This window comes from Pseudorasbora parva, chromosome 7, assembly GCF_024679245.1.
Source record: "Pseudorasbora parva isolate DD20220531a chromosome 7, ASM2467924v1, whole genome shotgun sequence".
NCBI lineage: Eukaryota > Metazoa > Chordata > Actinopteri > Cypriniformes > Gobionidae > Pseudorasbora > Pseudorasbora parva.
The window spans coordinates 7,665,701-7,682,765 of NC_090178.1; the positions used below are offsets into that span (position 1 = coordinate 7,665,701).

At 36.5% G+C, this 17,065-nt stretch overlaps 1 protein-coding gene across 1 annotated transcript in view; it reads right to left on the minus strand.

Moving 5' to 3' along the window:
- thsd7ab (thrombospondin, type I, domain containing 7Ab) overlaps window positions 1–17,065 on the minus strand; it is a 177,804-nt gene that overhangs the window by 63,586 nt on the left and 97,153 nt on the right. The window contains exons 6-8 of the mRNA XM_067447927.1: window positions 16,785–16,940; window positions 11,835–12,038; window positions 3,973–4,167 (exon numbers count right to left, since the gene is read on the minus strand). Of these exons, the coding sequence (XP_067304028.1) occupies window positions 3,973–4,167; window positions 11,835–12,038; window positions 16,785–16,940 (555 nt within the window). The remainder of the gene's footprint in view (window positions 1–3,972; window positions 4,168–11,834; window positions 12,039–16,784; window positions 16,941–17,065) is intronic.

The following is a 17,065-nucleotide window of genomic DNA, read 5'->3' on the forward strand; positions in this document are numbered from 1 at the left end:
TTCGTTTAGTTTAGTATTTAATACTCAGACAGGTAAAGGCTCTCGGTCTGCAGCTGCAGTCACGGTGTAAAGCGAAAGCACACTTTTGATGGACAAAATAAATATAATATCACAAAAGTGCTCAAAATGCACACAAGAAGCACATGTGGTGTGTTTTAACAATAATTACGTGATTTCAGCAATTCGGATCGCGTCAAACTGCTGAAATCACGTGACATTGGTGCCCCGAGTCATTGACCGAGTCACTGATTCATGAACCGCTTGAATCTGTTTGGAGGAACACAGAAGAGAAGACAATGCTGAATAAAGTCATAGTTTTTGATATTTTTGGACCAAAATGTATTTTCAATGCTTCAAGAGATTCTAATGAACCAACTGATGTCAAATATGGACTACTTTGATGATGTTTTTATTAGCTTTTTAGACATAGACAGTAAAGTGTGCATTGACTGCATATGCTCTGGGACTAAAATATAAAATATCTTAAACTGTGTTCTGATGATGAACGGAGGTCTTACGGGTGTGGAACGACATTAGGGTGAGTCATTAATGACATAAACTTCATTTTTGGGGTGAAGTAACCCTTTAAGGGATGCATACATTTATTAGCTTTATTTAATAAAATATTTTGCAGCAGCATACTATCTTCTTATCTTCACATTTAGGCTGTTTTATTTTACACTTGACTGCATTCTTTTATTTCTGAATGTTCACACTAATTTTCGCAATAGAGAATAAGATGCTAGGAATTGCATTCTGAATGCTCTAAATCTCAAAACTCAACAGTGTGCTTAAGTGTGCATAAGAGTTTGCGTTTATGTACTTCTGTTGAGTATGTTTTAGGCCTTTTGAAATGTGCTACAGCAGTTTCATAAGAGACCCAGAGGGCTATAATTTGTTTTCCTCTTTACAGTATGAGTTTCATCATTATGCTGACTGCACAAATGGACTCTCAAGGACATGCATTATGTATAAGGTCTTGCTGTATGAACTGCTGCATTTGGCATCTCACGTCAGATGTCAAGCAGATGTCTTGAACAGGAAGCATGGTGCATTATACTCACCGCCAGATAAATCTATCTGCCTCCCAAAGGCCATCGCTCAAATACAGGCGGTTATTTTAAAGGAAAATGGTGCTCAAAGCAAATTCACTCAAGTGAAAGATCTCACTTCATTTATATTCTTTGTGGAACATTAAACTGTGAATATAAGACTACACTAACACGTTCTAGCTCCAAAAACACATGTACATCTACACACTGCACACTATAGATGAAAAGAACTAAAATGTACCATAGAGTTCGGGAAACTTTGGAACCCTCGTAAGACCTTGAGACAAAGCAAAAGTTATGAGCGTCTTTGCATTTATCTTTAGACATGAGAATCAGTGATAAGGCGGGAGTAAATATTTCAGGGACTACTCAACAAGTACAAAGTAAATGTTTTAACATTCAGCCTTTAGACTTAGCGGTTACTTCAAACCATGCAAACAAATCTAAGATGACTTCTACAGGAAACTACACTACAGGCCCAAAAACACAAGGTGTGTTGACGTGTTACCCTCCATAACTGTAATCCATGCCACTACCATTGACGTCACTGTAAAGAAAGCACAGCGATAACTGCATATGAACTTCAATGAGAGGTACGTATAGGATACAGAAATGACAAATGAGAGGAAAACAGGAGAAATGCATTATGTTTAACCCCATTCTCAAATATATATGGTCTCTAAATGGCCAACACAATTGTGTTAAAAAGTACGTATCAAATATCCATCAGGCTTTTGGGGAATGTTTATTTGTTAATCTCTCAATCATCATTGAATTCCATTGTATTATATGGAAAAACTACAGAGCTTTGATCATTAATTGGCATTAAGAAATATTATTGGCAGTTACAGAGTGACGACAGATATTTATATGCATTTCATTGAAGTAGTCTGTTATAAAAATCTCATTGACTTACAAACTATTGAATTACACCTTAGTTTTTCCCATGTAAATATTAGCAACTGCACCAAATTGCATATTTTTGCTCATGAATAAAACAAAGGCATTTTCCCTCCTCAAGTATGAGCTTCATATTCTCTCTACGTGAGCTATAAAAGCCTGGTGTATTAAATATGACACTCATCAAATACAAATCCAATAAGAAATTTTTGTCAAAAGGTTCATCAACAAATGTGTTTCCACCACAGAATACACAAATATTTTTCCACAATTCTGACATTTTTTATATAAAGATCCAATTGCAAGTTATAGAGTCAGAATTGTAAGACATGAACTCGCATTTCAGAAAAAAGCCGGCATTGTGAGATAAAAAGTCACCCAATTATCTTTTGAATTTTTTATTTGGTGGAGAAAACAAGCTTCCTTAATCTCATGTCAGACTTCCTAGGGTTAAAAACAGAAAATCGAATAATCAGACCCTTGTTTTTTTAACCCCTCTTTCCTGGCATATACCATCTGCTTAATTCCTGATGGATAATAATAATCAGATTTGTTGAAATACATCAGATTACAGAAATAAACTGGACTGTGAACTGTGTTTGACTTTGACTTGAACACGTCTACCTCAGTAGCTCACTCATGTAAACTGACACTAAACCGTGCTGGAACAGATGAAGTGGATTTAAGAGTTTTGGAACACTGACTCTGTGATGTCACATCGCTGCGAGAGCGAGGAGTCATCCATCAGAATCTCAGACGGGTTTAGCTTGAGAAACTCTGCCCTTGTGTGAGTCTTCCCTTGACAGTTTCCTGTCAGCTTTGTTAAGGATAATCTTATGCACTACAGACCATAGAAAATCACAAGTTTTTGCATGTCAGCTTGTTACAGTGGCCTAGAAAAGTAATTAGACACTTAAGTCACACTTTAAAAAAATGTATGCAGGTCATTGTCTTAAATATCATATGGCATCCACAAATAAATGATGCTGGAGCTTTTCTCAGAACTAACTTCACTTTTCTGAGCCATATTTGCATGTTCCACTAATATTTCGTTTTCCACATAATTTTTGTCTTCTTTTTTTAAACAACATACTATGATTTTAAACCTATCAAACATGTTTCTTGTTATGGCTTAAGTGCCCAAATTAGTGCTGTCAAAATTAATTTGTTAACGCATGCAATTATTTTTTTTCAGTTTAATGTAAAAATATTTAACGCAGCATTTGTTTTCCCCGTCATCCTGATAAATCGGATGTGTGTCAAATCGGCATCATGTGCATCAGGTCTTAAAGTGACAGCAGCCTAATAAACCTAATTTTTTGTCATTAAGGATAATCAAAGAACAAAGAAAAATCACCCACTGCTCTTGAATGAGTAGCTTTTTTAAAAGGATCCATTTATATTTCATTTATAAATTATGCAGTGAAGTCTTTGAAGTGCTTGATCAATTTATTAATTTCATAGAGACATCAGTCGCAATACTGGTATCGGTAATAATATATCTTTTATAAAAAGATGCCATGAAACAAATAATTCAACAAATACTGTTTGAGAGCACTAATCCACATACTTTTTGGAGCCACTGTATATTAAGCCTTAATATTAAAGTTTCTTTTTAAGTATAATTTTGTGATGAAATCAATGAATCGCATCCAAAATTAAGTTTGTGTTTACATGATATGTGTGTGTCTACTGTGCATAATTATTATGTTATTTGAACACACACACGTTATATTTAAGACATATTTAAATATACTGTACTGTATATGTGTGTGTGTATTATATATATATATATATATATATATATATATATATATATATATATATATATATATATATATATATATATATATATATATATATTATATATATATTTAGTTAGTTAGTTACGTTATAATATATATAAAATGTTATTCAATGCATAAAACCTTTTTTTTAACCTTATATTTGTATTTCGATTCCCAGAGTTTAGCACTGCTGAAATGAAAACATGCAAGTACCCATGTAATATATTTTGTACCTTCTCCTGCATTGTAAGCCAATATGGCTCTGGTTCTCATCTGCTTGCCCTCTGCAGTTTTGCTGGAGCAGGTCTGGGAGCAGGTGGACCATTCAGTCCAGAGACTGAGAGCACAGTCTTTAGGGCAGGGAACCATACATGGCACAGACGCAGGGTAGACCACATCCGCACACATCTCCTTCTCCACCTCTGTACCTGAAACACAACACACGGTGTCATAAATGTGGGTCTACAGTTCATTGAGCACCATTCTTCTAGTGCCATAGAAATAGGGGTACAGTTAACAGTTGAACGGGTCATACTCTCTATACTCTATTTTAGCATGACTGTAATCTTGTATTGGCAAATCATTGTCCAGAAATAGATCAATGACATTATGGTATTACACTGGCTTCAAGAACATTAGATTGAGTATTTGTACAGTGTGTGCTGTAAAACTGATACGCTGATGCATCTGAAAACCAGGCCAAATTGTTCAAGTTAAGCTGATGAAAATATTTTCATCTGTGTACAAGTGAATTTAAGCTAAATTGTTAAACAGTATTTAAAAATAAATACAGTTTCCCAAGGGGTCTTGACCAATTTCCACTAACAAATTCATAATTTATGCTATCTTAACATCTGGGGTAAGTGGATTTGACCTCACATGTAGTTTTCAGACAGCAGAAGCTAAAGTAACATGTCTGAAAAATAAAATAAAAATCAAGCCTATTTATAAGCCATTTAAATTTTTTTACTAAATGTATTATTAAAACGTTTATATTAAATAATTATTTTATTAAATTGATTTTAAAATATGAAATGTAACAATTACAAATATATTAAATATAAAAAAATAACATATCATGCATGATATAATAATATTGACATTCTTGCATAAAGAAAATGTTGCCTAATTTTAGCTCCATTAACAAATCTTGCCTTGTGACATTTATTTTTATGACAGTTATGTATATTTTACACCCAAATCTTCATTACCATAATGCATCTAGATGTGTTTTTTTGTATTGTTTGTTCATTAACTAATGTTAACAAATACAACATTTGATTTTAATAATGTATTAGTAAATGTTCAAAGTAACATAAACTAAGAAAGAACAATTATTCTACATCATAGATTAACCATAGTTTGTGTTAACTAAATTAATTAATGTTAACTAATGAAACCTTATTGTAAAGCGTTACCATTTTTGACTGTAAAATTATGATTCACCCAAACAAGCTTTTAATGCATATCAAAACAATCTGTTGTCCTATTTTGAAACCATCCTAAAAACAGTAGAAAGCAATCATACAGATGGTTCTGAGGGACAGGCAAAAACAAACATGTGCAATTGTCAGCGTGTTCGTGTTTGGCAGCATTCATTACCACGCACGGGCTCTCTCAAGGGTTCTTATCATATCTTTTACTCTGAGCCAAATATGATGAGTATCAGCTTGGTTTTGGCTTTAGCTCAGTGACACGCAGGGGAGAGAAAAAAAACACTCTCTGCTTGAGCACTGAACCACAAACACCCAATAAATATTTCTATCAAGAGCAGGGACACACCAAGTTTTCCTTGTAGCAGATAGCTATATAATATTTATATCGATCTGTGTCACGACCGGGGCTATTTGTGAAGCAATGTTGTACACATCACTCTCCGACTGTCTGAGCAAAGCAGATGCCAAGTCTGCCTGTAAAAAAAAAAAAAACCCAACAACTAGCAGATCAATTTTAATCAGTGCGTGATGGAATCAATCTGACACAGCGTGCAACTACAGCGAAGAAGGTTATGCCGAGACGGGGGGCTTTCGATCGCTCACACGGCAGATGCTTGAGAACATTATAGCGCGTTATTATTATTTCATAGACTTCATAGCACACGACCACACAGCAGATTCTGAATGACACTGGTCACGTGACCAAACAACAGATGTTTCCTAGTAGAGACTGTGATGGTTTGTCTTTCTTCAGACTCTCCAGCATTTGCTCAATAAACATACTGAGCCTTAAGGGGGAGGGGGGTATAATGCTAGTTCATGCATTCAGAGTTATTTTACACTGTTTAAGACTGGATTCCCATGCTAAACATGGCCAAAGTTTCAAAAAAATAAGTTGGTTTGATGGAGTATTACTATGCCAAAAATATTCCTTCTAGTTTCTCAAGTTTCAGAAAGGTTGTTTTTTTGTTAGGATAGGGCCTATTTAATGTCAACAAGGGTGAATCTTTCTTGTACGGGCACTTTTCCCCAGAAAAACACCCATCAACGTGCTTTGCTCAGCTGTAGGGAATTCGGCGCCGCGCTTCACGAAATAAACAATGTCACCAAAGAACTGTGTTTTTAGTTTTCATTGCAAGAGAACCCTGTTCAGCTTCCCAATAGAAACCAGTGTTAATGGGACAGTGGATGGAGTTGTGTTTTTGCTTGTTCCCTGCCTTTCGGCGATTATTGTTTTATAAACAAGGCCCAGTTTAATTCTGGATTTGCTGATCCACCTAATGCTGAAAGATGGAGCGGTCCCAATGATAAAGGTTCACGGCCGTGCGTTGGAGCCGCAGGCGGTGAGTAAAATTGCTTCAAATGTCTGTGAGTTGTTGGATATCTGTGCGTAAGTGCACATCAGTAAACAACATGAACATGATTCTTTAGCTCCGCCCACACGATACGCCTCCAGCTGCTTGGTTTTATCTGGAAAGATTCGATACAGCGTATCTGTCTTTTATAAATATAAAACTATTGACTTTTCAGATATGAAGGATGCAATCAGGGATAGTTCACCCCAAAATGAAAAAAATCATCACTTACTCAACCTCAAGTTGTTCCAAACCTGTTTGAGTTTCTTTCTTCTGTCAAACACAAAAGAAGATATTTTAAAGAATGTTGCAGTTGACGTTACCCATTGACTTCCATAGTAGGAAAAAAATACTATGGAAGTCATTGACTACCGTCAACTGCAACATTCTTTAAAATATCTTCTTTTGTGTTCAACAGAAAAAAGAAAACCTCACAGAACAACATGAGGGTGAGTAATGGATAAATGATGAGTACATTTTCACTTTTGGGTGAACAGTCCCATTAATGTGGTAGAATTGCATTTCCATGAAATTTCATCTGCGATTACTGGAAGTGTCCATTAACCTCAACCTCAAACATCCATAATGGTCCTCAGATATTTTAAAGACAAGTCTGGCAACAAAAAAAACCCCAAAAGATTTGCAAACCACCAGGTTGCTCTATGCAATTTAGGAAAACAATTAATGGACTAGCCAAATTTTTCCAGACTCAAAACATTCAATATTTGAAAATGTTGCACTGAATATGTCTATTTCTCAAAATGGCACATAAAACAAAACCAAGCTGTACCTGGTCATTTTACATATCAGACGGACAGGTCTTGGACACAAAAAACTGCTAAAATATTTTAAGATGTCAGACAGATTTAGACATGAAAACTGATCATCAAATATTAATTTCCCCAAATTCATGACTGTTTTCACAGATCATTTGCACTGTAGCTAAAATGAGAAACAACAATAAATGATGTCAACATTTTGAGAACATGGAGTATTTAGCAAAACTAACAAGGCGTTTAGACTTGTCAGATGACTGTCAGAACACTGTGACTCTGTGCCTATAAAAACATTGCTCTGTTTGTTTTAGCATTCTGACACAGCAACACTAGCACAACCAATGACGCGAGTCCATCTGTTAACCCAACCAATGTCAGATAGGGAATAAAAAAAAAGACTGATTTCATTACATTAATCTTACAAAGTAGCATTTTTAAATTACTTTGAAAAAGTACAGTATTGTTTCAGGCTTATTTTGGATCAGGTAACCTCTGGTTCAATGATCAGAGGAGTCATTCAATCCAATCAAAGAGGAAGTGAGTCATCTGACCAATTCAGACTCTTGAGATTGATTCAAACTGATTCGCCGTTGGTTCAACCGATCTATTAAAGGGTGCATAACACATACAGTTTTCTGTCAGTCTCATGTTAATCTTTAGTACCTATAAAGTACTATTGCATCCTTCATATCTCAGAAGAGTCTTTAGTTTGATCAGATTTTTAAAAGACATACACTGTACAGATTTTTTTCGAAAACAGCCGAGCTTGTGCAGGTGTGAAGGACACGGGCACTTTCGATTCACTATATGCCAGTGCTTTTTGACACGAGACCATGAACAAGCAAACACACTTGCAGAACTCAAGGGGAAAAAATGTATCCAGCATCCTTAATGCTGGGTTATTTGGGAAGCTGAAAGGTGATCTTTCTCTCACAACCAAAGACAAACTTTTTGTGACATTGTTGATTTTGTGGTCTAAAAACACAGACGGCTTCTGTAACCCCACCAATGCTCGTTGATGGCCATGTCTAGCATGAGAATCCAACTCAGAATGCATAAAATAGCAATAGATCCGTCCTTTAAAAAGAGGCAAACCAATCAAATCAAACAGCACACAGTGAATTTTATTACAACAGATAAAATACCAAAACAAGCATTAGACCAGAACAAAAGCCACTTTTTGGAGCCTTTGTTTTGCATTAAATATACTAAGATGACTTTTGGTGATCTTGGACTTTTTGTCCAAAAGTTTGGGTCAATAATATAATGTATGTCTTTCCCCCCCTCCTTTTTGGAAAGAAATTAATACTTTTCTTTAGAAAGGATGCATAAACTGAAAATTGATCAAGACGTAAATTCTAAAGCTCAAAATAATTAATTGTTTTGAGTAAAACCAACTCAAATAAATTAACTTTATTTTTCTTTTGAGTTAAAAAAATTACACATTTTAAGTAATTTGAATTGTTTATTAGTTTTGAGTTTTATAAAATTGTTTCTTTTAATTTAGCAAACTTAAATTTCACTGAAACTTGCAAGAGAAACTGGGCTGGGATGCTTTCCCATGACATTGAGAGTAAATGCTAATGTGATGTGTTTTGTGTGCAAGATGGATATTAAGGTGGAGATGTAGTCGTTTTTAATGTTAGTTTAGAATGGACTCCATAGTTAGACGAATGGAGCATGAGCTTAGTTTGAGAACAGAACTGTGTTAAATGTTTTATATTGCTGTAAAAATCTTGGCAAACCTACTTCAAATCTTTAAATGGTGTATTATCGTAAATAGTGGTGTAGGAAACACTGATAAGGGAACCTCCTTTTTATGAGCAATTTATGAGCAAGTGCAAGTCTTTAGCCGGTCAAATGTACAAGTGTCTCTCCAGCCACATGAGATTGTCCTTATTAAGCAGCTGAGCTGGAGGAGGACACGATCACCATTAGCATCATGTTTCCACTCCTCTGCTCTCTGCAGCATTAACCCTGTAAATAGCTCCAGCTGAGAAGGGAAACATTCCGGTCATGCCAGCTGAAAGACTACATACGAATGCCCTCCTCCAGGATAGAGCTTGAATTCCCAGAGGCTAATTACCGGATTCAAAAATCAATCCTACTTTTGATTTCTGCCACGGAAGCTGCCTGAACACAAGTGGGAATCTATTGGCAGTATAATCACCTGGCAAGCTTCACACAAGAGATTAATTTTGCATTTTTGCAATAAGAACATATGCTCCAGTTGCAGGTTTCATAAAGGGATAATTTACCCAAAAATGAAAATGTGCTGTTAATTTACTCAACCTCAGACTATCCAAGATGTAGGCGTCTTTTTTTGTCATTAGAAATATAAAGATTTTTTTTTAGCTGAAACTGTAGTACTTGGTGATTTATATAATGCAAGTCAATGTACATATACAGGGAAAAAAAAGAATATAGTAATATAGATATATAATATAGAAATAATTCAGATGATTCACTGAGGTCTGGATTCATGAAGCAAAATTATTTACAACAGTAGAAAGCTGTTACTTAGTATAAGTTAAAATTATTACCTAAAATCAACAGCCTCAGCAAATGGCCCTGAGTGCATTGACGACACTCTGGAGCATGAGCTTCCTGTCACATAATGACGTATGCACAGGAGCAAACTCACAAGTCAACAGAGCAGGGATGTATTGTACTGTGTTGTATTGTTGTCGCTTATTCTGGATGCAGCAACCTACATTAAAAAATAAGATCCCGTTCGCTTATAAACTTTTCACATATTCCCAACATTTGAGCTTCCATACATATGGTATTATGCAACAGGAAGCTAACGCTCCAGAATTTCCAAGGCAGTTGATTACGGGTAATAATATTGTAAATAATGTTCACTTCTACACCTTGGATGGCCTGAGTGTGAGTAAATTAAAAGCAAATTTTCCACTTAAAGCTCAAAATACCCCACAGATCATTTTTTTATAGCATGTTAAAACACATTTGTATGCCTGTCCCTTTAAATGCAAATGAGCTGTTGCTCCCGGCCCTCTTTCAAGAAGAGGGTGGAGCTTCAAAGGCATTTTTTTCAAAACTTTGCTCCAGCAAAACAGGATTACCTCAAGCAGACACACATTGAAAAGGTCAGAAACTGTTCATCCTTTTATGTTCAAACTGGAGTTGGACAATGATGGAGAGACTCAAGAAGAAGTGACAACATGCAGCAGGACATTTCTCAATGGTTAGTTGATGAATTTATGTAGCTGATGTGAAGTTAACCATCTTCAAGTCATTGATTAGCATATTCTGTTATGATAATCTATAAATCGCTCTTTGGGAACTGTTGTAAGATGCCTTCAAGAGCCAGAACATATCTGCTGGATGAAGAGAGAACAGTTCAGTTTAGTTTAATTACGGTTATAACATTCTCATCTTCTCAACACGGCCTCACCCTCTTTGTTGCGTGTTGCCAGGGGCAGGTTTTATGTACATTTTAGAGTAGGTGATGTCACTAACCCATGAATATAATAATTTGTTACATTTTATAGTGCTTTTTCTGGGTCCTCGAAGGGCTTTACATGTGAGGCGGAATCTCCTCAACCACCACCAATCTGCAGCATCCACCTGGATGATGCGACGGCAGCCATATTGGGCCAGAACGCCCACCACACACCAGCTGATTGGTGGAGAGGAGACAGAGTGATGAAGCCAATCAGGAGAGGGGGATGATTAGGAGGCCATGATGGACAGAAGCCAATGGCTAAATTTGGCCGGGATGCCGGGGTTACACACCTACTCTTCCGAAGGGCATCCTGGGATTTTTAACAACCACAGAGAGCCAGGACAGTATAGTGTCCCCATCACTATACTGGGGCGTTAGGACCCACACACCAACTGCTGGTCTCTAACACCTCTACCAGCAGCAACCTAATTTTCCCAGGAAGTCTCCAATCCAGGTACTGACCAGGCTCAGCCCTGCTTAGCTTCTTGCGCTACAAGGTGATATTGCTGCTGGTGAATAAACTTATTGTAGTCTCTTCCAGCCATTTGTTGTATTCCTTAAAAAGTGATTTATTTCAAAGAAAATATCTCCCTTTGCTTTGAACTTTGAGCTTCGTAACTTTGCAGATGTTGTTCATTCCCAAAAAAGCAACATTGCGCACTAACTAAAGTTAAAAAGTGAAATCCTAATCAACCACCCATACAAAAACACATACAGCACCGAATGAGCCAGTAAGCATGTCTAAAAGGGTTTGAAATGAACGAATAATAAAAGAACAGACACAAAAAGAACAGAATATAGAAATTAATAGGATTATCTCGGAAAAATGTAATAGTAAAATTTGTATTTAATTGTCTTTTCCATTTTTTTAGGGTCAAACATAACTGAAAAGCTTACTTTCAACTTAAATTGCCTATATTTGATTTGTTCATTTTGTTCAAGAATCGAACATCACTACTACAGAAATCCCCAAAAAATACAAATGGAAAGTAATCTCGTCCTAATATCGCTTTAGTAAACCTGTCATTTAAAAAATGAAAAAAAAACAGTGTTTAATACCTTCACTGTTGACACATCGGGCCTGTGGATTTTGAGTTCCCTCTCCGCAGTCCATGTCGTCTTCAGGGATACACTCCTCTAACTTGACCAGCTGCCAGTTAAAACAGCTGGGATCCTCGCACGGGATGGCCTCCACCTGGTGAGGACAGGTCCCCTTGCCACCCGTAGGGTCATTAGTGATTGTACGTCGTCTGAACTTGAAACCTGCAAATAAACATGATGGAAAAAGTCTATTAAAGGGTTACAGTGATTTAGCATTAAGCTTTGTTTTTAAACTGGGTCATTAATGTAGTAGAAATGTGATTTTTTATTTATTTATTTGGTGCCTTCTAGACTGAGAAAAGACAGAAAATGTATTTTTGTATCATGGTGCCACTCCCAAAGCCACGATCATTAGAATATACTCCCAGGTTTCTATTTATACAAAGCCATATGCTAATGGCTGAAGTAACCCTTTAATTGCCTCCATCCCTAGTGGTATTTAGCAACACTTAAAAATGTCATTGAATCAGGAAAAATATCAAACAAAGTGGTATCTAATGTCATTTTTTGATACATTTTACAAGTTAATTTGAACCAACTCATCCTAAGGTGATTCTTGGTGGATGTGTGATTTTTAAACAGATTTTTTTGTGTGTGTGTGTGGTTCAATCCCAATTTAAAAAGAAAATGATTTATATTTAGCATAAAGTAATTACTTCTGCTACCTTTAAATAATGCTAATTTTAAATCACAGCAAATCAGTTTTTCTACTATAAATACATGATAAATACATGTATTTAGAGTAGTAAAATGTTTTTGTCATAAAAATATTGTTGTATTTTTTTATGACAATAAATAAATGCATATAATAAAGATAGGCCATAAAATTTTCTTCATATTCACTCACCTAAAGGATTATTAGTAACACCATACTAATACTGTGTTTGACCCCCTTTCACCTTCAGAACTGCCTTAATTCTACGTGGCATTGATTCAACAAGGTGCTGAAAGCATTCTTTAGAAATGTTGGCCCATATTGATAGGAGAGCATCTTGCAGTTTTGTGGGATGCACATCCAGGGCATGAAGCTCCCATTCCACCACATCCCAAAGATGCTCTATCTGGTGACTGTGGGGGCCATTTTAGTACAGTGTACTCATTGGGTGCGTTAACATGCACATCAGTAAGCTGATAAATAAAAAAAAAATCAGCTTATTGAAATAATCAGTTTTCCCTGTTTACATGCAAACCAGTAAACTGACAATGCAAGTAAACCGCATTTACATGACTTTATTAATAAACCGGGTTATTTCCTTGTAGTGACGTCAAAAATAATAATGTTTGTATCTGACTCTTGAGTTTTTCAAATTTTACGTCAGTTGTGATGTTAAATAAAGCGTGCACCATGTCAGCGGGATATTTACGGCTCTTATCATCCCTCATGCAGTTACAGATGCAGCATTTTGACTGAACATCTACTTCTGTTGCATGAGATGATAACACATCTTTACAATTTTCTGGGTCTTAAAAGAGTCTGCATTTGTGATATATGTCCTTATTTAATGCAAAACGCTAGCTCGCTCTGTCTGGATGCATTTAAATCTGCTCGAAGTATGCGTTTTTGTCACCTTTCACACACGCGCACTTGAATTTGAAATGATTCTAGCTTTGTGACATGGTGCATTATCCTGCTGGAAGTAGCCATCAGAGAATGGGTACATGGTGGTCATAAAGGGATGGACACGGTCAGAAACAAGGCTCAGGTAGGCCGTGGCATTTAAACGATGCACAATTGGCACTAAGGGGGCCTAAAGTGTGCCAAGAAAACATCCCCCACACCATTACACCACCACCACCAGTCTGCACAGTGGTAACAAGGCATGATGGATCCATGTTCTCATTCTGTTTACACCCCTAAATGCATTAAAGCAACTGTCAAGTAATTGGTTGATTAGATAATTGCATTAATGAGAAATTAAACAAGTGATAATCCTTTAGGTGAGTAAACCTTTAGGTAAAACTTTAATAGCCATATATCTATATTAGGGCTGGGATAAACGATTATTTTTTAAACGATTAATCTAGCGATTATTTTTTCGATGCATCGATTAATCTAACGATTAATTTTTCCTGTCCGATTCGGTTACGATTCGATTCGATTACCGATTATCTCCCCATTAATTGCCTAATAGCAATTTATACATGTTGATTTAATTTTCTGAATGAAAAAAACTAATTCCTTAACATTGCAATATATGTTTATTGCTCTTAAAATTCCAAAGTAAAAGACTATACAAGAACAATGCATTCAATAAATTCATAACAAAATACACACACACACACACACACACACACACACACACACACACACACACACACACACACACACACACACACACACACACACCCTATTTTGAAGTTACTGCACTCTGCCTTTGTATTTTCTGCAAAAAATGTGGAGTCATGCCAAGGCAAAAGGCAGTAACTTCCATATTATCAATATTTGGTTGCTGATCACCTTTTACAAAATCAATATAGTAACACCTGTATAAAATGTAATGATCATGGCATTTATTTTGGATGATTTACAATTAATTATAGCCATCTTCTTATTACCATCATGTGCTTTGGCTGCATTCTGATGCCATTATTAAGGACACAATACGTCTTGTAAAGAGTATCTTCATTGCTGTGCAGCAAAACTTACAGGTTGATAGGTGACACTGAATTATATGAACAAGATAAGATTATTTCTAATGAGTAAACATTTGCATATATAATGCAAAGATATAAAAAATAGAACAAATAACAAATCATGTAAAAATGCATGTGATTGTAATAAGATAAATAGCAAATAGTGCCGCTGGTTAATCAAGGGTTAAGTTTGGCTGTCACACTCTAATGACAGCACTGACTGGATCAGATTGCCCATTCATACGCTAAACAGAGAAATTATTTATTGCAATGTTTTTAATGTTTTTATCTAGCAAAAAATTGATACAATAGGCTACATAGCTTAATTACTTTTACATCTTTGAATGAAAATCGCCTACAGCCTAAAAGGACAACTTTTAGATTGATGTGAACGACAAGTAGGAATAATTCTCAGAATGCTTGTGGATTAAACATCCCCGATGACATTCATTGCCATGGATTTTATCGGGTTTACAAGAAAAGCAAGGATATATGGATATAATTGCGAACTGTTACTACTGATTGTATGCGTGAGCTCACGATGTCACGGCATTCGAGTGCACACACTCGTGCAGTGGGCAGCCCCAAACTGCCTGACAGCGCGCTGAGTGAATATTCTGCATTATGAAAACATGTAGGCTATGACAGTACACAGGCTACCGTAACTTAAACGCGGCAGTCTTTAATAGACAGTAAAACAAAGGCGGGACACCATAACTGGATGTGGGTACCGTAACTTAATTTAAACATCTGTCTTCCTGTGTGCAGAAATTTGTTTATGTAGCCGTGACAACAAAACGCGTGCATGCGCACCTGTGTATAAGAGCGCTTGCTCCGTGCGCGCCGCGCGCCAACCCGCAAGCCTTGCACTTCTGAAAGTCTGAGGAGCCACTCGTGTTGCTACCATAGATATACATAATAAATAATAGACTTAATTACATAATATACTTTATTATGTATATCTATGGTTGCTACTACTCTCCGGCGCCACCATCTTTATTTTGGGTCTGACGAATCGACGCGCATATTTTGCGTCGACGTATTTTTTGCGTCGACGTCATCGATGACATCGACGCGTTGTCCCAGCCCTAATCTATATGCTTTTTGTTATTTCTGGAAAAATTCCTCCCATGACGCAAATTGACGATATTTGCGTCATCTTTGGAATGTTTGGCCAGAGGCGAAAGACTACAGCCAGCAGAGGGAGCCATTTCCACGTTTTCACGAGGAGATCACACTCACAGCACAGCTCACAGCTGCATGCATTAATTTAAACGGATGCTAAGCAATGTAAGTGTTTTAACTTCTCAAATTAATTTCTATAAAAGTTAAGCTTCCAAAGGCATGAACTAAAAACACGCGTTGTGAATGTATGCCGTTCAATGAGTGTGATCGCGATTACCTCAGCTCTCATCACGAGAGCTCATCAGCTCATTTATGACGTTAAATGTAATCTGACTCCTAATCTGAGTTAGTGCTGTGAGACTCACGCAGCAACTCGATCGTTATATTGAACAGACACATTCAGTATTTAATTGTAGTGTCTGTTCTCTAATTCAAACTCAGTCACTGTAATCTAGTAGTAGTGGCTTTGGGAATGGCCTCCCAGGGCAGCGAAGCATTCTGGGAATTGTAGTCTTTCATCCCCATGAGACAAAAATACATTTTAGATCTTTTCTCAGTCTAGAAGGCAACAAATTCAAAAATAATTTCACATTTCTACTACATTAATGACCCAGTTTAAATACAGATTCATCTTTCCAGCGCTGAAGTACCCCTTTTACTACAATTAACTTGTTACTACATGTCAACTAACTCTTATCAGAGTATTAGTAGACTGTTAGGTGTTAGGGTCCAGGTTAGTAGAATGAGTTGACATGTAGTTGCAGAATCAAAATAAAGTGATATCAGATATTAAACAGAATGTCTACTAACACTCTAATCAGTTAGTTGACATGCAGTTGCAAAGTCACTTATAGTTAGTATAATGTCATCGAACTACCTTTATCTAATATGATTTTTTGTGAGATTTACATGTACTGAGCTTTTTTGTTGCATAATTGCTGCAGATGTGCTGCAATGCAGCATCCTGGACCAATAATTTAGGATAATGGTGAAATCAAAAGGATATGTATTGTATTCTGGCTCTATTCGAGTCCCAGTCAGTTTTCTGCAAAACATTTGCTGCAAAATATCTCAGTAAAATATTATGTCTCAGTGTTTGACACTTAAAATCTTTTTCAGTGAATATATTATTGTTTCAGCCATGTTTACCTTTCTTCACGACCCGTTCATCGCAATTCTCAAAGGTGCAGGGCCCCCAGGCGCCCCACGGGGACAGTACACACTCCACAGGGCACAGGATGTGACACAGCTGCGTGGTACTTGGAGACGTTCCCTTGCAGAGCCGAACATCTACGGGTTGTGATGCTATAACGCAAACACATGCAATAAAACACTGCAATAAGACTCTCACATGGGGACGACACATGGCAGACGATTAGGTTTATGTAACTGCAGGAAACAACAAATGATAACATTTAACACACTCCGAG